Source organism: Helianthus annuus, chromosome 5 (genome assembly GCF_002127325.2).
Source record: "Helianthus annuus cultivar XRQ/B chromosome 5, HanXRQr2.0-SUNRISE, whole genome shotgun sequence".
Classification (NCBI taxonomy): Eukaryota; Viridiplantae; Streptophyta; class Magnoliopsida; order Asterales; family Asteraceae; genus Helianthus; species Helianthus annuus.
Genome location: NC_035437.2, coordinates 66,991,982 through 67,017,109, shown reverse-complemented (window position 1 = coordinate 67,017,109; position 25,128 = coordinate 66,991,982). Strand labels below are relative to the sequence as shown.

At 39.4% G+C, this 25,128-nt stretch overlaps 1 protein-coding gene across 1 annotated transcript; it reads left to right on the top strand.

The window, feature by feature from the left end:
* Positions 1-1,860: 1,860 nt before the first annotated feature.
* Positions 1,861-11,379, top strand: LOC110940290 (fe-S cluster assembly factor HCF101, chloroplastic). Its single transcript, XM_022181836.2, has 15 exons — positions 1,861-2,064; positions 2,175-2,312; positions 3,371-3,513; positions 3,599-3,649; positions 3,872-4,027; positions 4,989-5,132; positions 5,251-5,393; positions 5,675-5,744; positions 5,890-5,985; positions 6,055-6,144; positions 6,461-6,514; positions 6,612-6,735; positions 6,799-6,923; positions 7,076-7,198; positions 11,100-11,379. Exons 1-15 carry the CDS (start codon positions 2,004-2,006, stop codon positions 11,166-11,168), a joined length of 1,587 nt encoding a protein of 528 aa, XP_022037528.1. The 5' UTR covers positions 1,861-2,003; the 3' UTR covers positions 11,169-11,379.
* The last annotated feature ends 13,749 nt before the right edge of the window (positions 11,380-25,128 follow it).

The following is a 25,128-nucleotide window of genomic DNA, read 5'->3' as shown; positions in this document are numbered from 1 at the left end:
TAAGTCCCTCATTTTATATCGACTTAATCGCCGAGGCCAATGGCGAGCGGGTCATTAGTTAGTAGCGCTATTAGGTTTAACAAACCTCACACCGTGCCAGTCGGACGGGCGTGTTCTAATGGACTATGGCAAACCGTCAGTGCTGATAGACACTGATGTAGGGCACAACTTAATTGCGTAGTAGTCGATATGGTACAGTCTAGTGGTTTACATGGGGAAGCCCCCACTAATCATGAACAGGGTATGGGTAATAAAGAATGAACTGGTTAAACTTTCTTTCAACTACGAGGTAACCCCCACGGCAATTACGCCAACGAAAGACAAACCACGTTTTCGGAAAACAACTTAAAACTAAACAACCAAACGTGAACTCACTCAACTTTGTTGTTGACTCGTTGTTACATGCCTTACAGGTCGCTAAATGCATGGAGCTTGCATATGGAGGTGGTCGTTGTGGGATGCGAACTGACATGTCCCGCATTTAATAAATAAACTTTATGAACTATTTAAATCTACGTTTTGGACTTTAAACTTTTGAACTATGGACTATGTTTTGAACTTATGTTTTATGCTTCCGCTGTTTAGCTAAAATCGGTTTACTTCCTTTTGGTCACCAATCGTATTGTGTTTGGTTTTAATTACTTAATTATGTTGTTCGATATGATTGGTGGCTCGATCCTGGTCACGTCACGCCTCCAAGCGGTGGTACTCCGCATGGTGGATTTTGGGGGTGTGACAATCACATCAGCTGTCGCTTTCGCCACCAACCTGTCTGAAGATGCTCTTTTCAAATTTCAAAGATTGTCGTGCAAAATGGAACCAAAACGTCATAGCGAAGCTTGATAGCTGCGCCACATAGCTGAGAGAAAACACATGCTCGCACCAGTTTTATATGCCATTTGCTGATTTCTAAGGCTTGCGGGTTAAGGGGCACATACCTCTATTTTTTAGTCCAGGGCTTCAACCACTTGCTTCGCACATGGAAGAAAGACTGGACTAGGGGACTTGAAGGGGTATGGTCCCTAATCCTGCATCGACTGCACGAGTTAACCTCAGATCGCGCGCGAGGCCATACCCAGAATAAATTAAATCCAACACTTAGCTTTTTTTTCCTGCAATCAAATTGGCACAAGCCCGAGAAGCGCTGGCGACATATGCGCCAATAAGGCAGTGCTGGACAATACAAACGGTACGATCGGCAGAGCAGTAGGCCAATGAGCGCATGACTGGCTGTGCCCAGTGATTCTACACGATGAGCAATCGTGCAAGAGACATGAAGTCACAAGAACACATACGTGGCACCAATCAGCGTGCGCCGACCATTGCTCCATGATCTCCATTTAACCGCTGATGCCAGACCATACAACAAGGACAAGTGCCAGGCCACGTGGATCCATTCAACATGCACAACTATACCCTCACCTGTAAACACGAACGATCGTAACAGGGGAGACAAAACAGATATTCCTTGTTGTCGACCTCAGGCCCAAGGCCCATCAGCTCATCTCCTTCACTACAGACTTCGGCTATAAATAGAGAACTTCACCTACAGCTTAAAGGATCGCTCTCTTGCTCTCTCACTTAATACGCACACTTTTATCCTCAAAGCAAGTTCTTATTCTCACGCCGGAGGGTGTTGATTGTTTTACAGGATCATCGCAGCTGTTTATCGAGGAAGAAAAGAAATTTACCTTATTTGGACGAGACACAAAACACAAGCTAATCTCTGGATTAACTTGGTGTTTCCTCAAAGTTTCCCTTAAAATAAACACAATATACATGGTTAAAATAGCATTAAACAACTTAAGTTCATAACACAAAACTTCAGAATATATGACAAAAATCTCTATAGTTGAGGGGCACATTTGAATTAACCAAATCCGGATAACGAGCAGTTACCAGAAAATCCAAAACGACCCCATAACGAAAAACTTTTGAAGCAAAATGTGAGCCTCACAAATCTCTTCAATCTTCTCTCACAGGCACACGCTCATACAGCAGCCATGCGAATTCTTCAAGCTCCAGCTTCAGTGTACGTGACATCACAATGCTCAAAATCCAGAGGTACCTTTTAATAATCTATCAACAAACACTATCTCGTGTGATTTCTAGCTGTTGATTCTGTTTTTAACCTATAATTGCGAATGTTTGAAGTTTAAAAACTATAATCGTAGATGCGAAGTTTCTAAATGGATGTATTCGACATTCCGCCATGCTCGATTCTCTTCTATCTCGAAGGATTGTGCAACGAAGAGTTTGTTTAACACGTAGGTGTGTGAACTCTGTTTCTGGTAAAGCTGCTTCTCTAGAAGGTGAGTGTGATTTTCGCTCATTTTGTGCTGGAATTTGTTTGCAAGTTTAACCTAATTGATTTGAATGTCCTTAGAGGAAATTAAGTAGAAAATTGTTGATTTGAGAGGATATTTCACTCATTAAGAGTTAAACTGGTTGAGATAATACGTAGATTAAGCCTAGATTTGGTTACTTAACTGGAATTGTGTTAGGCAAATTATGAAATTAACCAACAAACTTTGATAGCAAGGTGAAATAAATATGAAGGAAGAATTGAATTGTGTAGGGTTTTGAATAGAGGCTGAAGCCATGGGCGAACCTAGCCTTTGGCCAGGGTGGGCGGCCGCACCCCTTGAAAAAAAAAAGATTAGCGTATATTTTAAGCAAAAAACCCGACCGCACCCCTTGAAAATATGGTTGAACACCTCATCCGCACCCCCAGCAAATAATTTCTGGGTAAATCATATTTTTCTATTATTATGACCTCTTATCAAGAACATAGTCAAACAAGCATTTCTTGATTTCAGTTTCATTCAAACCATCTAGTTTTTGCCATTATTTATTGAGCAGAATCATATAAATGGAATGTTTGTTCATTCCATTGGTTAAGAACATTTCGCTGAGGGTGTTTCAGCAAAATGTTCAGGAGTGTAATGTTTTGATTCTTTATATTCAAACGTGTACAAGTAGGTGATAGTGTGTAATTAATGGAACTGAGAGTGACTGCACGAAAACTTTTGTATTCACGATAACAGTTTGAATAAAAGATCGAATTTATTTACACTGCGTGTTTACTAATTTTGTTTCTTCATTCGATTACTTGTTTAGAGATCCATGACCGGAACAGTGGGACCTGCAAATTGAACTTTCAACTACTTAACATAGATAAATCATAGACTGTCGGCAATTATTCCAAAAATATAACTATCTTATTGTGAAACTAGGTTAGGGCAAGCCTAGATCTAGAATCATAACTTATAGTCAACAGTGAAAAAGCATGTATTGTTTTACTGATACAGTTACTTTGGATGTTCTTGTGACTGGTCTGATGTGAACATTTTAATGTGGCTGATTGTAGATGACGCTTCATCAATGTTGACTAGAGAAGCTGAAAGTGATGTGTTAAAAGCCTTGTCGCAGATTATTGATCCAGACTTTGGAACCGACATTGTGTCATGTGGATTTGTGAAGGATTTGGATGTTGATGACGCTTCAGGAGAGGTGTTCTAGAACATGATGAGTCCATAGATTATGTATATGCTTGTGAGTTGTGACCTCATTCAGTGTTTTCAACTTTGTATCTCAGGTTTCGTTCCGGTTGGAGCTCACCACACCAGCATGTCCAATCAAGGACGAGGTAATTTAAACAGAGTTGTCATTCTTTTATGAAGATCTATTGCATGCTAGATTTTGTCAAATATTATTCTTCATGTGATTCTTTTGGAAGTACCCCTCTGATTCCCTTTGATTCATTAGATCGTTTTAAATAATATGCAAATGAGTTAACTTGAGAGTTGTGGGTGCTACATGTAATGAAGTGAATATAACATGATCCTTAAGAACATTTTTCAAATTGCAGTTTGAGCAGAAGGCTAATGAGGTGGTCGCAGCTCTTCCCTGGGTGAAAAACGTCAATGTAACGATGTCAGCTCAACCCGCAAAGCAGATTTTTGCCGCACAACTTCCTGCTGGGTTACAGAAAATATCAAACATAATAGCAGTTTCAAGCTGCAAGGTAACAGACTTCCCAATATAGCATTCTCTGTTAGATGTGTTAATTGATTGTTTTGGTTTTGAAAGTTCAACATCTTACATTAAAATCCGATATATCGGCTGTAGTTTTGTACATAATGACATATACCACTTTGTTTTGCTATCCTACAGGTTGTACACTGATGCACAAACCTTACACAAATAGCAAGTGTACCAAATATTAATAAGTAATGAAGTGAAATTAGAGATTGTTTCTATGAGTAAATAACTATATATATGGATTAATCATTAATTTAGCCAAATACGAGATCACTTCAGCAACGGGTAACTGAGAATTAAGCAAATAAATTATTAAGGACTGTTTCAAGAAATAATTATACAAATAAATATATTTAGCAAAAACATGGGAAGGTATGAACATATAATGCATATATACGCCCCGCTTGCGGTATGCGCATATAATGTATATATGTGTGGGCGCTCGGGGAGCAAAAGTGAAAGTGCACTAATTTTAACGTTATTTTACTAATTTCGTGAAAATAATGTTAAAAGAGGGGGATGGTTAATCATGCATCATGTGGTGGCAGAGTACATGCACTAATTGGCCTTTGTCTTACTTGCCGAGTGTTATGTGCCTTATGTCCAAGGCTTGATGCAAAACTACAATCGAGCCGGGGGTCTCACTGGAAGCAGCCTCTCTATTCCTACGGGGTAGAGGTAAGGCTGTCTACGTCTTACCCTCCTCAGACCCTAACTTAGCTTTGCTATTGGTGGGATTTACTGAGTATGATGATGATGATGATGATGATAATGGGAAGGTATGAACACCTACCACTCTGAAAGAACCAGCTGTATTCATGTTACATGTGACTAAACGAGTTCTGTGAATCTGAAATTGAACAAATTTATTGTTAAATCAGATATGCTTGTTGTACTTGATTTTGTTAAACTTTGGTGTTTCTATGAATGTGTAATAACCGTAGGGAGGTGTGGGGAAATCAACTGTTGCTGTAAACCTGGCATACACTTTGGCTGGGATGGGAGCTAGAGTTGGTATCTTTGATGCTGATGTATATGGTCCTAGTTTGCCGACTATGGTCTCCCCTGAAAATCGGCTGCTTGAAATGGTAATCAGTGTTTCATTCTTCACACTGAAGGCTTAGAGTTCCATAATATAGCTGTCAGGGGTACCGTGCATTTACCCTTTTTTTGTACTTGCAATGTGTAACTGTTGTTATTCACTAGAACCCAGAAAAGAAGACTATAATTCCGACAGAATACATGGGAGTCAAGATGGTATCTTTTGGATTTGCCGGACAAGGGCGTGCAATAATGCGAGGTCCAATGGTTTCTGGGGTCATCAACCAACTACTGACTACCACAGAGTGGTATTACATTCGTCCTATTTACTTAACCTTTTAAAAAAGAGTCACCAACATGCTGAATTACTTTCTACTAATTCAATCAAATGAAAGTTTTATCTTGGTATGTTTTAAATATATAAAGACAATTTGGTGCAGGAGTTGTCATGGTCCATTGATTTAATAAAATGAATCTAGAGACTGGTATAAGCATTACATTTATCACATTTAGCATAAGGTTTTAAGCTGTTATTTCAAGTATCGTGAAACGAGTATTGAAGTAACCAATGGATGTTGTAAATACACAGGGGAGAGCTTGATTATCTTGTTATTGATATGCCCCCTGGAACCGGTGATATTCAGCTTACCTTATGCCAGGTCTGCATATAAAACTCAGCAGTTTTTTAATATGCTATAGTTTTCATCTGAAACTTGCTTGCTGCTTATAAGATTGTCGTTTTTCTAGCTTCGTTTATTAAATAGTACTCCAATATATATATATTTTTGAAATTCTAACTTGTAGGTGGTCCCTCTAACTGCTGCTGTGATAGTTACTACTCCTCAGAAGCTTGCATTCATTGATGTTGCAAAAGGAGTCCGCATGTTCTCTAAGCTAAGGGTGTGTGTAATATATGATTCAAAATATATTCTTCTATGTATTCCTGACAACATCTTTATATGGTTTCAGGTACCATGTGTCGCAGTTGTAGAAAACATGTGCCACTTCGATGCAGACGGGAAACGCTTTTACCCATTTGGTAGAGGATCAGGATCACAGGTAAGAAACCCTTAACTAAATAAGTGGCAAGATGGGAGGGTCCAGGCGGTAGGTTAGGTAATAGGTCAGTGGGTTTTGGTCGAAACAGGTTTTTTGTTGCCCCGGTTGAAATGGGCTGGACCAGGTTGGTTGACCCGCTAATACTTTTTCTGCATTTTTTACATATTTATATAAATAACTACTGATGTAATTTGTGTGTGTTAAAAATGTACTTTGGACGTACCTTCAACCTGTTTGAGATAAAGCACAACACGAATCACACATTCATTCATGGGTCAAAATGTTCTCTTAGTAAGTTGATCCATTGTGGCTGCAGGTTGTGGAGCAGTTTGGAATCCCTCATCTGTTTGACCTTCCAATCAGACCAACTGTAATCATTACATTTGGCTTCCTATGATAATTATGAACCGATCCTGTCCATGTAAGGCGAAAGCCATCTAGAAACTTGAAATTTTCTGTTTTGACAGCTGTCTGCTTCCGGTGACAGTGGAATGCCTGAAGTGGTGGCTGATCCTCAAGGCGACGTTGCTGAAATATTCCAAAACCTGGGAGTTTGTGTGGTACAACAATGTGCAAAGATCCGCCAACAAGGTAATCTTTTCATTGTAAAATTCAAGCATGTGTATATAAAAAGGCGGTTATCTTTGGTTTCAGTTTCAACTGCTGTGATGTATGACAAGTCCATCAAGGCAATCAAGGTGAAAGTGCCGGATTCAAACGAAGAGTTTCTCCTACATCCTGCAACTGTTAGACGAAATGACCGTTCTGCCCAAAGTGTGGTATTTGCTAATCTTTAGCTTTATATCATAATTACGTTGAACGTTATAGCTGTCAATAAAAGTGCCATAACCATGAGATCATTAACCAGATAGTATACGCGAGCCCGACCATTTTCAGATTTTCCTTCTAATTGGTTAATGATATGAGACAGGATGAATGGACCGGGGAGCAAAAATTGCAATACGGTGATATCCCAGAAGACATAGAACCCGAAGAAATTCGACCCATGGGAAACTATGCAGTTTCAATTCAATGGCCAGATGGATTTAGCCAGGTACTACTGATAAAAATCTAATCTAATTCTAATAAAAGACTCTGATTAATACCACATGTCATTCTCTCCTTTAACCTTATATTATATTTTATTTTATCTTTTTAATAATTAACATATAGATATCATTTATTCTTATCTTTAATAATTAATGATTTACGGTTAAACTTCAAACCACTAATATATTATTATTTCCAACACAAAATTAGTATTAGAAATAAAGATTCAAAGAAAGATAACGATATATTATAAGGCTATCATTCAAAAATAATATGTTGGTATTTCAAGAATCTGGATTGTTGATTACTTGCATATTATCATAACAATATGTATGACTAAAAAAATAAATAAATGATCTATAACTTAAAAATCTATGATTTTCATACTTCTTAAAATAGAACCATATAGTTTGATTTATTTTACCCGTTTTGCAAATATCAAATATAAATATACTTTCTAGCTTAAGAGTTAGAAAAAAAAGAGAATTATCTGTTAATAATATTGTGTTAGATATTGCTAATTCAATTGTAGATTGTAGTTATCTGAATAGATTTAAAAAATTTACAAAAGATTGACATGTAAACGGGTAACTAACTACGTCACAACTCCAATAAAATAGCAATTATTAACAAGAATAACAAATTTAATTTATGACACACCAATAAAATTATTTTAATTTACTTTAAATAAATGTTATATTTAAAAGATACACAATTAGAAAAAAAAGGTATTATCTATATACATTATTGTATGTAACGTAATGTAATACATAATTTCAGTCATATTAAATATGTATGTATATATATACTAGGTTATAATCCCGTGTATTACACGGGTTGAATAAATAAATTTTATATACTAAATAATAAAACAATATATCTTTAAAAATCGCCTTCATTGCACGAGTTGAATAAATATAATTTTATATATTAAATAATAAAAAGTTATATCTATAAAAACCATATTGTACGGGTTGAATAAATGTAATTTTATATATATTAAATAATAAAAAAGTTATATCTTTAGAAACACGTGTATTACATGGGTTGAATAAATGTAATATTGTTTACTAAATAATAAAAAAAAGTTATATCTTTAAAACCCTCGTGTATTACACGGCTTGAATAAAGATGATTTTATATACCAAAAAAATAAGAAAATTATATTTAAAAAAACTAATGGGTATACTCGGTACACGATAGATATTGTGATTGCGGAGATAATTATTGAAAAGAAAATACAGTGGTCAAACATGTTATTAAAGAAGCAAATAATCAACCATTTGAGTGATGAAATATAAATTATATTTAAAAAGCCCGTAATAAATATAATTTTATATATAAAGTAATATTGAAATTATATACAATTTGTTTAAAATTATGTAATAAAATAGATATAATAATTTTTTAATAATGAAAATAAAAATAAATAATATATTAATACAAAGATTGACTTTAGTGATAAATAATTTGGTTATTTAAAAATATCTTAAAATAACAATTTAAATTTAAAAATAATATTTTATTAGAAAAATAGAAGTATTCTATTCGACATTTAAAGTAGAATAAGATTTAATATTAATTTCTGTTTATTTGGTAATCGAAAAATTTGTATATTACAAATAAAAAGTATGTGTTAGTCATATGATATAGAAAATCAAATAAATAATATTATAAATGAAAAGTATATATTAAATTTAAATTAAATAATAACTAGATTATAACCCCGTGTATTACACGGGGTTGAATAAATAAATTTTATATACTAAATAATAAAACAATATATCTTTAAAAACCTCATTTATTGTACGGGTTGAATAAATATAATTTTATATATTAAATAACAAAAAATTATATCTATAAGAACCATGTTGTATGAGTTGAGTAAATGTAATTTTATATACCAAATAAAAAAAGTTATATTTTTAAAACCACGTGTATTACACGGGTTGAATAAATTTAATATTTTCTACCAAATAATAAAATAATGCATCTTTAAAAAACATCATTTATTACACGGGTTGAATAAATGTAATTTTATATATCAAATAATAAAAAAATACATTTTAAAAAATATGCGCATTACACGGTTTGAATAAATGTAATTTTCTGTACTACATAATAAAAAAATATATATCCTTAAAAACCTCCTGTATTGTACGAATTGAATAAATCTAATTTTATATATCAAATAATAAAAAGTTATATCTTAAAAACCTCATGTATTACATGGGTCGAGTAAATGTAATTTTGTATAGTGAAAATAAAAATATTTAATATATTAATACAAAGTTTGGTTTTTGTGATAAAAATAGATTATTCTGTTGTTGCAAAATTTGTTAACGAAGTCTCAATTAATTTAACCCTTTATTTAAAACTCCGTAAATGTATAAATGATAATAATATTAGTTAAATTTATTTTAAGTTTCGTAAAATCTATTTGATACCACACTAAACAAAACGTTCAAATATAATTATTTCAAATACATAATATTATAAATGAGAAGGAGATTAAACTAAATAATAATTATCCATAAGATATTAAACTAATAATATTTAGTAGGTGGGTTATCTATAATATAAGATATTAAATTAAATAATATTTAGTAGGAGGATTATCTATAATTAATTAGAAGAGATTAAATTAAAACAATAATTATCTATAAGAGATGATGACAAGTGTCTCTAAAGTGGTTTCTTTTATTATATAGTTTAGATTATCTATAGTTAAGTAGAAGAGATTAAACAAAATAATATTTATTAAAAGAGTTATCTATAATTATTTAGAAGAGATTAAATTAAATAATAATTATCCATAAGATATTAAAGTAAATAAATATTTCGTAGAAGGGTTATCTATAATTAATAAGAAGAGATTAAACTTAAATAATAATTATCTATAAGACATGGCCTAATATGATGACAAGTGTCCCAAAGTTGGTTTCTTTTATTATATAGTATAGATTACATATTTTTCAGTATTCAATCCGTGTAATACACATACTATTATGGTATTTCAGTGTTACTTATTAACATAAGTCAGTTTTGTGATAAATTCAAATTAATTGTATGAATTGTCATATAATAATAAAAATAGGGTGTTAATATTCACACACCCCTTCCCCCATCTCCCTCTTTATATACATAGATATTGGTAGATTTTTCAACCCGACTATACACGGGTTTTTTAAAGATACGACGTTTTTAGTATTTAATATACAAAATTACATTTATTTAATATGTGTAATACACATTGTTTTTAAAGATATAACTCTTTTTTAGATCTATTCAACACGTGTAACATACGGGGTTTTTAAGGATGTAATGTTTTTATTATTTGGTAGATTTGTTCAACCCGATTATACATGGGTTTTTTAAGGATACGACATTTTTAGTATTTAGTATACAAAATTACATTTATTTAATCTGTGTAATACACATGGTTTTTATAGATATAACTATTTTTTATTATTTGATATATAAAATTACATTTATTTAACCCGTACAATATATGGGGTTCATAAAGATATAACTTTTTATTATTTAATATATAAAATTACATTTATTCAACCCGTGTAATACACGGGGTTCTAACCTAGTAGATATATAGAGAGAGAGATATAGTGAAAAGGGTGTGAATAAAAATTTAAGGGTGTGAGAATAGAATGAGCCTAAAAATATCTCTGTTATATGAACTTTGTTCTTTACAAATTATAAAGTTATATTGTTTATATTATACAACCCCATGTAATACATGAGTCTATAACCTAGTAAATGAATAAATAATTTTATTGTGTATAACTTTTTTCGGATTAAAAGTAATTATTTCGTTTTGTGGGTAACTTTTTTTGACGACTTCAAAAATATATGTCCGAATGCTTATTTCTTGGTTTTGTACAACGCAGATTGCTCCTTACGATCAGCTACAATCAATGGAACGATTGGTTGATGTGCCTCAACCGATACCTGCATAGGTGAGCGAATCTTAATATGAGCGTGCGCACACATTTATACATATGAATTCAGTGTGGATATAGAATTCTAGCCACATTGCATATCATGTTAAATTCAGTTAGGTGTTAGAGACCTAGAGCATTCTTTAAAACATATTTGTAGCGAATAAACATTATATAACAAGTACATTTATTACCCTATCATTCACAATATAAATCTATTGGGATGGTCTTGACGATAATGTTGAGTCGTTTCTTGTTGCTCCCTGCCCACGAAGATGTCACACCCTGAAAGAGTTAATTACTGTTTTCATCCCTGTAGTTTGTCAAAAATCACTATTTCAGTCCATTAGTTTAAAAATTGCGATTTCAGTCCCTGTGGTTTCACTTTCGTAACCATTTCAGTCCACCTCGTAACCAGTTCAGTCCTTGTACGTAACAGAATAATGGATTGAAATGGTTACGAAAGTGAAACCACAGGGACTGAAATGGTTACGAAAGTGAAACCACAGGGACTGAAATCGTAATTTTTAAACTAATGGACTGAAATAGGGATTTTTGACAAACCACAGGGACGAAAATAGTAATTAACTCCACCCCGAAATTATCAGAGCTGGAGTGACTGGACTGGTATCTTCATTGCACAGCGGAAGCAAAAAGCTAAGACTTTTAGAAACTGAACGCCCGCTAAGTACTCGAATCCCTAATGGTTCTCCTATTCCAACCGTGCTTTAACTTTGAAATGCAACCTGAGAAAGAAATATGCGAAAAAGTCAACATAAAGTTGAGCGAGTTCATAGTTTGTTTGTAAAAGATTTGAAGTAAATCTTTTGAATAACCGGTTTGTGAAATATATTGAGAAAACGAATTTAAACAAAAAAAATCATTTTCTTGTCAAGTTATATAGAAACTTTGTATTTGCAACGCATTATGTTCGTAAAACCATGTATTTGTAAACTCTTGTATTTGTAAAGTATGTATAACCGTTGATGCCCACCCTGACTTTGACTCCATGCCCGCATAATCCTATGCCTTGAATTTGTATAAAACATGATATTTAATTTGTAAAAATCAAGTATTTCTGAAAGTATGTATGTCCCTGGTATGTAGCAATAAGGAAAAGAGATCACCAATGGGTTGCAAAGCCACTGGCATGTGTGAAGTGATGCAGGAAAACTCAAACCTAGCAAATTTGTTACCGGGCCTCGGCTGTAAGACATAGTCACCACATGGCCCATTCTGCGGACTCATGGATGGGGCTCGCTACTCCCAAATAGATCTATCACTCATGTCCCTCGGTCCTACGACGAGGATTAATGGCCTTAAGTGTTGTACCCACCACTCACATGATCTAAGTAGCAAACTCTCCTTAAGCTAATCATACCATGTATAAATTGTCTGAAAAAAAATTGTAACATGTATTTTACCCCAGCCTCTAAGGCTGAACCTCCCCAGCTTCTAAGGCCAACTCCCCAGACTTTATATATTACCACCAGACGATCCATCCCTGGTCATGAAAATCACTCACATTTCGATAAGACGCATTTGTTTTGTAAAACCGGTATATTTAGTATAATCCATTCGTAAATCATTTGAGTTCCTCGAAATCCATTCGTAATATGATTTAGAAATACAAGTTTTTGTTCGTTCAAAACTTTGTATGTTCTTGCAAAACGTGCATGTCTTTCCACCCCCGAAAACATTTATAAAAATGTAAAACAGTAAAAAGTGGGGGTTATGAACTCACCTGAATTGCCTTGTGCGAAGCTAGCTAATTACGACTTCGTGATGTCGTTTCCAAGACTGGACTTGCTAGCGTGCATTCTACAATATTCCATTTCTCGTGTCGAACGCCGAGGTGGTTGACCGAGTTGACCGGGTTGACCGAGTTGACTCAGTTTGACCCGAAATCAAATCTGACCCGCATTTGACCGTTAACCCGAACCGAACCGTGACTCCATTAACTGCTAACTTTGAATGAATTTGACCCGAACCGGAGTCGATCTGCTGTTGACCCGAGTTGACTCGGGTGTTGACTGAGTCAACGGGTTTGACCCGAAATGCAGCTGGGTTGACTCGAACCCGACTGAGTCGCGGAACCCGAAGCAAACATAACTCAAACCTGAATCGAAACATCACCCAAACCTGAACTACTTCATGATATGACTCGAACCGGCTGACCTGAATCGAAACCGAGCCGAAGCAACACCACCATCGGTAACCAATCTGACCCGGAACCGGAGGATTTCTTGGACCGCGACTGGTGTGACCCCAAAGGGAGTCACCGGAACCACCGTCGCCATCGGCGATGGCACCGGCTCCGCCGGTTCTCCCTATCTCTTCCGTCTCCTCTTCTGCTCGGTCTTTCTCTCTCTCTGCCCGTCGCCACGCGCCGCCGTACACCACTCACCACCACCACCGGTTCTCTCTCTCTCCTCTTCTCGTTCCCGTCCTTTCTCTCTCTAGGATTGCAGGGGTGTGAAACAGATAGGAACAGAGTGGGTGGTCGTCGGTGTTCCAACTCACCACCGCCGGTGGTCTCACCGGTGGCGGAACAGACGAGGGGGGGGGGTCATCAGGGAGTGAACGAGGGAGATAGGTGAGAGGAAAAATGGGTGTGTTTGGTTGAACTCCTGATGAAGGAGATGAGGTTCTTCATATGTGTGTGTGTGTATTCTGATATGTTGCAAAGAAAAGGAATTAGGAGAGATGAGATGAGTTTTCTGTGTTTTAATTTATGTGTGTAGAGAGAAATGTGGGGGTATGGACCCTTATATAGAGATTAAGAGATCTTACAAGATTTTGGTAGGATCTTTACAAGATCTTGAAAATATTTTAGAGAGATTTACAAGAAAAATCTTGTAGTAAAGATCTAATATATTATGTGCAGGTTTAGGCTTGCGGGTTTTGGGCTTGGGCCCAGGGCCTACAAGCTCAATCCCCGTGTTTAAGTGGCCCCTAATTCCTACGAGACCCGTTAACACACTCGTACTCCGTAAAGTTTAATGACATATATTTATATAACCGAAATCCCGTAAAATGTATGCCAGTACCCGGTTGTCGTGTCCGTTCGTCAATTACGGTGAAAATCGCGTAAAACCGTGTTGTCGTCGCTTTAATGCGTTTTCTAATCCGGTTTCGACTGTAATTACTAAAATTTTATTACGGAGCTAAATATAGCGTCAAATGTAAGTTCTGAAGGTGACAGGCATCTCCGTCGCCTCCATTTTATTGCCGATGCGTTCCCTACCGTCGCGTTTTCAGTTCACGTTTGCATTTGTTTCGCACGGAAGCCCAATAAATTCACAAAATTAATTTCATAAACATAAAACATTCGTGTAAAATCCATACTTGTCGGTGTTGTCAGTATTTTGTATTGCATCAGTTCGTTGTCACTTAATATTCAGCAAATTTTTTTGTAAACCACCGTTCACGCCCTGTAAAGCCGGTTGAACATTCCTAGGCACTCCAAAGGCTCAATGAGTTAATCTACATCTTAAATACTATTTATTATCACGTTAATCGCCTGTTAATTACGTAATTAGGAGCCGTAAATCACCGGTTGTCACAGAAGAACTCGTTAGAAGTGGTGGGAAAGTCAAGTTCGCATATAAGAACCAAAAGATCCCGTGTTAAGTTTTCGTCTATAGGAAGGGAATGCTAATGAACCAAACAAGGGCTGGTCGGATTCCATCATGTGGAAATCATACACATAATTAGTCCGATTGAGTCTGTTTGAACTGCTTGACCAGATTTCAAATAAAAAGAGTATATTGCCAAAATCGTCCCTGAGGTTTAGGCCTGTTTGACAGTTTCATTCAAAATTACTTTTTTGTGCCATACTTCCCCACACTTTTGCCAAATTTTGTCATTTTAATTCAAACGTTTAACTGGGTTAGAAAGTGTTGTCTAGTGAGGGTTTTTTTTTCTTTTGAAATTTCTCATTATTAAACGAGAATATTTGTGTCTTTTCGCTTCTAAATATTTTATTAACACTTTAAATAAATATGTGTGACTATAATTATAAGAATAACATATACATACACACACTTCCACCCCCAGATTCCACACACCTCCACCCCCTGATCCCTCTCCACCACCGCCCAGTTACTACGCCACACACCGCCACACAACACCACCTCCGATTGTTTTTGATACTCGTAGATCAATGATACGCAATCGATATATGGACAGTTCAGGTGAAACATAGCCGACTAAGGTTCCGCCGCCACTGGCGGTGGCGGTCTCGTGTTTCTAGTGAAACTGGCAGTGGTTGTTTCCGATGACTGTGGTTGTGGTTGTTCTAATGAGTTCCGAGAAAGGTATGGCCCGACACCCTTGACCCTATTTCCGGTGAGTTCCTATCACCTTCGATTGTGGTTGTTTCCGACGACTAAGGTATGGCCCGACACCGTTGACCATATTTCGGGCGTCTATTGCTTGATACTTGTTTTTATGGGGTTTGTTGTCGGTGTTGGGTGGTGATTGGTGGAGGTGATGGGGGTGGTGGGTGGTGGTGATGGCGGCGATTGGTGGAGGTGACGGGGGTGGTGGATTTTGTTAGTGATCATGGTGGTAAACACAAAACTTATGATTTCTCTAAAGAGTGCATCCAAGAGCCGCTATGCTTTGATTTTTTTTTTCCATCAAGGGTGGTCATTGATGGTTTTGAACCATGTCTAAGATGGTGGTTAACTGTGGAGGAATGAGATGGTGGTGAAACTTGCTGGTCTAAGATGGTGGTTAACGGTAGGGCTGTCAGTTTGTAAATGAGCCGAAAAATGCCCGAAAAATTCTCGTTCGATTCCCGCTCAGTTTTTAAATGAGCCACTCGGCTCAGTTCGATTTGAAAACGAGCCAAACATGAGAAAATGTCCGCTCGCTCGTCGATCGCTCGGTTTCGCTCGAATTATTTTTATTAAATAATTAATATATATTATAGATTTTAAAGATTTATATATATATATATATATATATATATATATATATAGTGTGAGGTTCATTGGGGAACACTAAAAAAGTGGGGAACCGACTCAAACGAACTCCGATTGGACTTATTCCAGCGGCGTTGGAACCGACTCGTCGAACCCTAACTAGGATCTCTTAACCCTAAACCCTAAATCATAACCCCTAAACCCTAAAGATATTAGGGTTTGGCTTTTAGGGTTTAGCTTTAGGGTTTAGCCTTAGGGTTTAGCTTTAGGGTTTAGCTTTAGGGTTTAGGGTTTAGCTTTAGGGTTTAGAGTTTAGCTTTAGGGTTTAGCTTTAGGGTTTAGACTTTAGGGTTTATAGTTTAGATTTTACGAGCCGGTTCCAACACCGTTGGAATGAGTCCAATCAGAGTTCGTTTCAGTCGGTTCCCCGCTGTTCCCCACTTTTTTAGTGTTCCCCAATGAACCTTTCCCTATATATATATATATATATATATATATATATTTATATATATATATATATATATATAGCTTGCGAACTGAGTGAACATTAGTGTAGCTTGCGAACTGAGTGAACTAATCCTGGCCATACACGCGTGTAGATCAATGGCCAGGATTTGATGTTGAAATACACTAGTGTATTTTACGATTTCATGATGAAATCCTGGCCATATACGTGTGTAGATCAATAGCCAGGATTTGTTCACTCAGTTCGTAAATACATTAGTGTTCACTCTAGAACCCCACCATATATATATATATATATAGGGAGGGGCTCATGCGAGAACCACCCTTATTGTGAGAACCTTGAGAACCAATGTGAACACAACCTAAAATAGCTAAAAAAAACATAAAAAACCTAACCCCCACCCCCCCCCTCCAAAACCTAAACCCCCCACCCCCCCCCCCCCAAAAAAAAACCTAACCCCCCCCCCCTGAAAAACCTAACCCCCCCCCCAAGCTAAATGCTAAAAAAAACCTAATCCCCCCCCCCCAAAAAAAAAAAAAACCTAAACCCCCCTCCCCCACCCCCCAAAAACCTACCCCCCAAAAACCTACCCCCCCCCAAGCTAAAATGCTAAAAACTAAACCCCCAAAAAACCTAAAAAATCTAAAAAAAAATCTTAAAAAATCAAAAAAAAAAATCTAAATTTTTTTTTTGAATTTTTAAATATTTTTCATGTTAAATCGCTACTTTTAAAAGCCAAAATTTTTTTTTTAAAAAAAAAAATTTGGCTTTGAAAAGTAGCGATTTTTTTTTAAAAAATATTAAAAATTTCAAAAAAAAAAATTTGTGTGATTTTTAGCTATTTTTAGGCATTTTTTGTGTGTTCACATTGGTTCTCGCGGTTCTCACAATAAGAGGTGGTTCTCGCATGATCTTCTCCCTATATATATATATATATATATATATATATATATATATATATATATATATATATAGTTATATACTTATATAGATAAGTAGTACAAGAAAAATTAAAAGCCCAAGAAACATACTAGCCCAACTCATTACCAAAAGCTAACCCTAATACCAAAACATAATCTCCTGCTACATACCTCCTAGTCTGCTACATACCTCGCCGCTGTTGTCCAAGTTCAAGTGTTCAGGTTTTGCTTTTGTTAATAAGGTGTTGGACATGTTTTAATTAAATTAGGAAATCTAATCCTAATACCAAAACCTAATCTCCTGCTACATACCTCCTGCTAGTCTGTGTTGGTGCACGAATGTCTAAAGCCTGCGTCTTAAGTCTTAGTTGTTCATGTATAGGGTCTAGAAGTGTTAATTATGCTTTGTATAGGGTTTGATATGTAATTTTGGGTTTGTTAAGTCCTGATTTCGCCCCAAATGACAATGTGTCATTTGGAGCGAAATCTCATCCCTATATATAGCTGTAGTGTTTTCTCATTTGGTACGCTCATGTTTACTGTGTAGCCGAACTGCTGCTCGACTTTTTCGTGAAAGATTAATGAGAAAACCAGTTTAAAGTGATCTGCTTCTGTTTCTACTCAATTTCTACTTTGATTCATGCTGATTGTGTATTTCCGCTGCATAATCAGTAATATCTAGCTCTGATTGACTCACACGACTGTTAATAAAGATAGAATGATCTACCAAATATTCGATTTCGTTTTCAAGAAAACGCAATAGATCATAAAATGGAAGGATTTTGGGGGTAGCCTGTTCTTCAAGGAATACGGCTCCTTGATTGTCGGTATTGAATGGGATACATTGTTTACACATGCCATCATATTTGCACATTGCAATGTAAAATAAAAAGATTTATTTATAAACAATGTTAACAACTGTTTCATAGATCTTTGACAACAAAAGAAAATAATACATAAAGCTTGATTATTTCTAAACAGTGTTGTCTTCCAATCGGTCAGATGCTCATCCTTGCGCTGGATTCGCATTAGCAAGCTTTGGGCAATTTCTCCGGAAATGGCCTATCTCGCCACAGTTGAAGCAAGAACCTGGTGGAAAACGACCTTGAGCAGGATTGTTGCCAGCTTGATTTGGTGCACCTGCAGCTGGGCAAACCCTTGCTGTATGGCCTATGAGTCTACAAACTTGGCATGTGCGGCACTTCACACCAGCAAGATGATGTAGGTTACATTGGTTGCACAAGGGTGTAGTTCCGTTGTAGGGCTTCCTAGCAGGGGGTTGAGCTGGTTGGTTGAGGACGGTCTGATCATTGTGAGTAACCATGGCGAAGTTCTGAGAAGCCTTTCGCTTCCTTGACTTCTTAGGGGATCCAGTCTGTTCATCCATGGTCTTTGATTCCTTGATTGGTTTCGATTCCTCGACCGGTTTCTTGTCACCCTTTCGGAAAAGCTTACGTTTCCTGATCTGAGATTCAGTTAAAGTTGCAGATAGCTCAATGGCCTGCCTAACCGTAGTGGGGTTACTACCAGTAACAATGTCCTGAACTGAGTCAGGGAGGCCATCAATGTATTTTTCGATCGCCTTATCCAAAGGCGTAACCATGGAAGGACACAACAGGCTCAGCTTCTCATATCGATCAGTGTAGGCTCGATGTTCGCCGCTGTCTTGCTTAAGATCGTCGAATTCCCTTTCTAAGGCCCTGATCTCGTGACGAGGACAGAATTCCTTCATCATCAGTGCTCGAAGTTCTTCCCACGTTTGAGCCAGTGCCACTTCGGCACCCCTATCTCTCATCACACCGGTCCACCATGTCAAAGCCCATTTTTCAAAGACACTAGATGCAAAATCTACCTTTCGCTCGTTTGGACATTGAACATGTCTGAAGGTGCTCTCTAAACTCTCGAACCATTGCAGAAGTGCAGTCGCTCCTTGAGACCCAGAAAACTTTGATGGCTTAGCCGAGTTGAACGTCTTGAAGCTGCAGGGGGCATTATTGTTGTTGAGAGCTTGGTTGCATTGAGCAACGATGTTCGGGATTGCAGCAGTCATTTGCTGCGTAATGATAGCTGCCAGTTCTTCATTAGGTATCTGATTGTCGCGTCGTGGAGGCATTCTAAAAGGGAAACAAGAGAGAGAAACAAGTGAAGTGGCATTGGGTAAGAATAGGATGTTACAAATACCGACCAAAAGCATGGGTGGTGGTCATTTTTTTGAACCACGAAGCAAACAAATGACACACAAAGGCTGAATCAAAGTAAATAGGTCCCCATAATGTATCGCGAAGACATGCTCGCCTATAAGTGGACACTCACCCCAAGAGTTCCCAGGTAAGAGTGACTGGTCCGATACTGCGGATTTGTACGAACACTCTAGCCTTAGACAGAAAACTCAGGGTACAGGCACCCACTCTTCCAGTTTGCACGTGTTCACATTATTTAGACCCAAACTTTGACGGAATTTTGAAAACTTTAAGGGTTCGAAACCTTATAACAAAGGGTTCAAAACCTAGTAATCAATCATCCTAGAACAGATGATTAGTTTTCAAGGCAGATTTAAATTTATGTTCTCGTTGTGGTTGTCACTTAAGGATAAGTGACGGTATTGTTTTATGACTAAACGCAAGTAAACTCGCGTTAGGGTCCTAGGAAGGTTATAGTCTAGGTCAAAGCAATATTAATAACCTAATTCTCTATAACCATTGGCTCTGATACCACCTTTTCTGTCACACCCCGACCACGTAAAACAACAAAACGTGGCGGAAACGTCGGGGAGTGTTGTAACAGAATCATTGTTTCACAACCATGGATTAAACAAATTTCGTTTTATTGAATTAAATGAGTTACAATGTCTTAACAATAAAGAAACATAAAAAAATTAATTAGTCTTGCATCTTTTAATGTCACTAAGGCCTCGTCCAATCCTATGTGTGCATGCATCAATATCATCATCAATAGTCATCAACTATAGTTCCGTTGTAGGGCTTCCTAGCAGGGGGGATGAGCTGGTTGGTTGAGGACGGTCTGATCATCGTGAGTAACCATGGCGAAGTTCTGAGAAGCCTTTCGCTTCCTTGACTTCTTAGGGGATCCAGTCTGTTCATCCATGGTCTTTGATTCCTTGATTGGTTTCGATTCCTCGACCGGTTTCTTGTCACCCTTTCGGAAAAGCTTACGTTTCCTGATCTGAGATTCAGTCAAAGTTGCAGATAGCTCAATGGCCTGCCTAACCGTAGTGGGGTTACTACCAGTAACAATGTCCTGAACTGAGTCAGGGAGGCCATCAATGTATTTTTCGATCGCCTTATCCAAAGGCGTAACCATGGAAGGACACAACAGGCTCAGCTCCTCATATCGATCAGTGTAGGCTCGATGTTCGCCGCTGTCTTGCTTAAGATCGTCGAATTCCCTTTCTAAGGCCCTGATCTCGTGACGAGGACAGAATTCCTTCATCATCAGTGCTCGAAGTTCTTCCCACGTTTGAGCCAGTGCCACTTCGGCAACCCTATCTCTCATCACACCGTTCCACCATGTCAAAGCCCGTTTTTCAAAGACACTAGATGCAAAATCTACCTTTCGCTCGTTTGGACATTGAACATGTCTGAAGGTGCTCTCTAAACTCTCGAACCATTGCAGAAGTGCAGTCGCTCCTTGAGACCCAGAAAACTTTGATGGCTTAGCCGAGTTGAACGTCTTGAAGCTGCAGGGGGCATTATTGTTGTTGAGAGCTTGCTTGCATTGAGCAACGATGTTCGGGATTGCAGCAGTCATTTGCTGCATAATGATAGCTGCCAGTTCTTCATTAGGTATCTGATTGTCGCGTCGTGGAGGCATTCTAAAAGGGAAACAAGAGAGAGAAACAAGTGAAGTGGCATTGGGTAATGAAGGGGTATGGTCCCAGATCTCGCGTCAGCATCGACCGCGAGTGACCATTACCCTTATCAAAACCCCCACCAGCCAACAACCTACTTGTGCCCATGCGAGAACGCGTCGACACAAGGGTTGAATCCAATCTATCTAGTGACGAAGGAGGACTTACCTGGAACATGAGAACGGTAGAGTGATGCGACATAGCATCACATCTGATGTATGAAAACGGAAGTATTCACGGCGATGCGGCCTCGCACCGCGTCCAGTGAACACTTCTATCAATACAAGGAAGCTGGATAACAACAACAGTCACCACTGGCGACGATGCGGCCAACACCGCATCTCGCGTATTTCTTGATCACAAGCAAGAGACGCGATAACATCAGATGTTACCGCAGGCAGCGATGCGGCTCGCACCGCATCCTATACGTTCAAACAAGTGGGACTGACACCACAGTGCAAGTGGAACCAATGGCAGTCACCTGTCAGGTCTACGTAAGCGACAGACTGACGTGGCGTCGTCTCCCCGGCCGACATGTCTGACACACCTGCAAAGGGGCAGCGCGCCGTCAGTCTATCCATCCACCTCCTCCTTCACTCCTCGGCTATAAATACCAACCCCAAACAAGGTTTGAGGTATCTCTTCACAACTCTCTCACTACTACTACTATCTTACTTTGCTTCCCAAGCAAATTACTGATTCTCACGCCGGAGAGTGGTAACAAGGAGCACCCCCCACCCCATCCTCCTTGTTACGAGTCACGGTTTGTTTCCTTGTGCAGGAGATCAACCCACCGGTGATCCAGCCAGCGATCCTCGAGAGGAAGGGATTAACCCTTCTTGACGAGACCAGTGAGTTAACCCTGCCCGGTTAACCATTGTTTCGTCATTGGCGCCCACCGCTACTCTTAGCACTTTTCAAACCATCCTTTTCCCTCTCTCACGATCATGACTGATCACCAAAACAACACTGGGGATAACCAAAATCCCACAAATCTAAGTCCGGTAGGGGTCAATCCCTCAACATCGCAACCCGGACACATCGGCACGTCCACACAAAGGGGTCCCTCCCTTACGTTTGGACATGACTTATCACAATACGCATCTGTGATCCCACCAGGCATGGACGTTCACGCCTGGTATGACCAGCAGGCAGCCTTGCTGACAACAACATACAACCGCGCTTGTGCGGAAGCGCAGATACAAGCTGGGCCCACCCCAGCACCGCACACCCCCGCCGATCGTATTTTACAATACGCAGGCAGGGCACATTCACGTCCAGCTTCGAGAAGCCAACGTGAAGACCGCGGATCGTCTTACTGTTCGGTGCACACAATAAACGAGGATGATTCCGCATACGGGTCCCACACCAGGGGACCAGTGCATACCCGCCTAGGTCCCTACGTTGAGGACAGGCAACGATCCGCATCCCGACATGGCTCTGGAATTCAGAGCCGGTTGGGCCCACAACCATACACTGAAGGGTATGGTCGTACCGACCCGGACGACCGTACATATTGTGGGGATTCGCATGACACCTGCAGCAGACCGGGAGGACGCAACTATGTTCCTCCCACTCACCCCCGCAGTACATACCTCAGGGCTGCAAAGTGCCCTGAGAATAAACCCTATAGACTAAAGGCTGCGGCCGAAAACTCCAAATTCGCCCCGCGAATAGCCCACGCCCATGTCACCACAACAAAATTCCCATTCAACGTTGGGAAATACAGTGGTTCATCCGACCCGGACGACCACATGAACATTTTCATAGGCGCGGGGTGCAATGGCCAGTGGGACGAACCCACTTGGTGCAATTTTTTCCCCCAGACCCTCACGGGCCTGGCCAGGGCTTGGTTCGATTCTTTGCCAATGGGATCACTGGCCTCATTCGAGGACTTTCATGCAAAGTTCCTCGCTCATTTCAGCCAGCAACGACGCCACGCGCGTGACTCGTTGGACGTCATGAATATCTGGCGCAGAGACAACGAATCCCTAGAAGCATTCGTTGTCCGATACAATAAAGAGTGCCTAGAAATAGGCGACGTGGCAGATCAAATGGCATGGAACCATTTCATCAGGGCCGTGAAGGATAAGCAGATGGTTATGACCATCTCCGGCAAAGAAGGCTTGCCTAAAAAATGGGAAGATGTCATGGCCGTAGTCAAGACATATGCCCAGACACAGCGGTCCCTCGAACCACATATGGCAAAGGCGGAGCACCAAGCCGTAACTTCCAACCAAGGGTCCAAGCGTAACAATAAACGCAACCGGGACGTAGGGAATAGCGATATTTCCAAACCGTATGTCCCGCGGACCAACCCGTTTGACCCGAGGAAACGCAGTCCTCAATGGGACAACCGGGCGCCAAAGAAAGATTCTCGGGACCGCAACTGGACCGAGATCACCATGTCGCCAAGCGAGATCCTTCTTGCGGACCCGCAATTCTTGCGACCGGCCCAACCAATGAAGTCCAAGAAAAATCAGGACCTCACACTCTACTGTGAGTATCACAAGGACTCGGGCCACACCATCAACAACTGCATCAGTCTCCGGCTGGAGATTGAGTGGGCCTTAAAAGAGGGGAAACTGCAACACCTTTTGCCAGGTAGGCAAAAACCCACCAAGCGCATCACCCCTCATGGCGAAGGTACCTCCTCCGGAAAGAGAACCATGTACGTGGCTTCCACTCACATGATCAACGGAGGCAAAGGTAGACCGCGAAAAGCGGCGAGAAGGCCGGACAATGACTGGAAAGACGAGCAAGTCGTCTTTCCAAAAGTCCGAGGCGGACCGCGCGATAGGCGCGCCATCGTTATTTCAGGCCAACTGGCACATTACTGCACCGAGCGTCTATTCATCGACCCGGGCAGTACTTCTGATATAATCTACGAACAATGCTTCAACCAGTTCGACCAGGAGGACAAAGATCGGTTGCAAGCAGTAGATTACCCATTGGCCGGGTTCGCAGGGGAAACTGTCTTTCCCCTGGGCCAGATCACTTTTCCTGTGCGCCTTACCAGCGGAAGGCACAAAAGAACAGAAGAGGTAAACTTCATGGTTTTACCTCACACCTCCAGATATGACGTACTCCTTGGGAGAGAATCCCAAGGAGATTTCAATATGATTACATCCGTCCCCCACTCTGCGGTCGGTTTTCCAACCGAATCAGGGGTCGCGATAATCTATGCCCGCAGGGACGTCATGATGTCGGACGAAGTACGTCCGACCAAGGTCGCAAGGCCCACTCCCAACGACCAACCAGAAAAATGGGTTCTCAAGATACGCAGAACAAAAGGTTACATTGGGCCACGCCTTGTCCCCGACCATCAAAGCGCACCTGAAGCAGCTTCTCTTCAGGAAACAAGATATTTTCGCATGGACACCCGCAGACATGACAGGGGTCCCGCGTGATATTGCGCAACATCACTTGAATACCTTACCAGGTATCAAGCCGGTGATCCAAGGCCAACGCCACCTTGGATCCGCTAAAAACCAGGCGATGCAAGAGCAGGTCGAAGAACTGCTCTCCGCAGGCATCCTGCGGGAAGTTAAATACCAGACTTGGTTATCCAACCCAGTCATGGTAGAAAAACCGTCTGGGGGCTGGCGCATGTGCGTCGATTACAAAGACCTTAACAAAGCATGCCCCAAGGATTGTTATGCGCTTCCAGAAATCGACGAAAAAGTCGACAATCTCGCACCATTCAGATGGAAGTGCTTCCTCGATTGCTACAAAGGATACCATTAGGTACAAATGGCAGTCAAGGATGAAGACAAAACGGCATTCCGCACTC

What these genes read in the sequence shown, in the direction of transcription:
- LOC110940290 (XM_022181836.2), top strand. Translation starts at nt 2,004, where the DNA reads ATGCGAATTCTTCAAGCTCCAGCTTCAGTGTACGTGACATCACAATGC. An exon ending in TTGATGACGCTTCAGGAGAG is followed by an intron (nt 3,514 to 3,598) that starts GTGTTCTAGAAC and finishes TTTGTATCTCAG; the next exon opens with GTTTCGTTCCGGTTGGAGCT. An exon ending in TAGCAGTTTCAAGCTGCAAG is followed by an intron (nt 4,028 to 4,988) that starts GTAACAGACTTC and finishes TAATAACCGTAG; the next exon opens with GGAGGTGTGGGGAAATCAAC.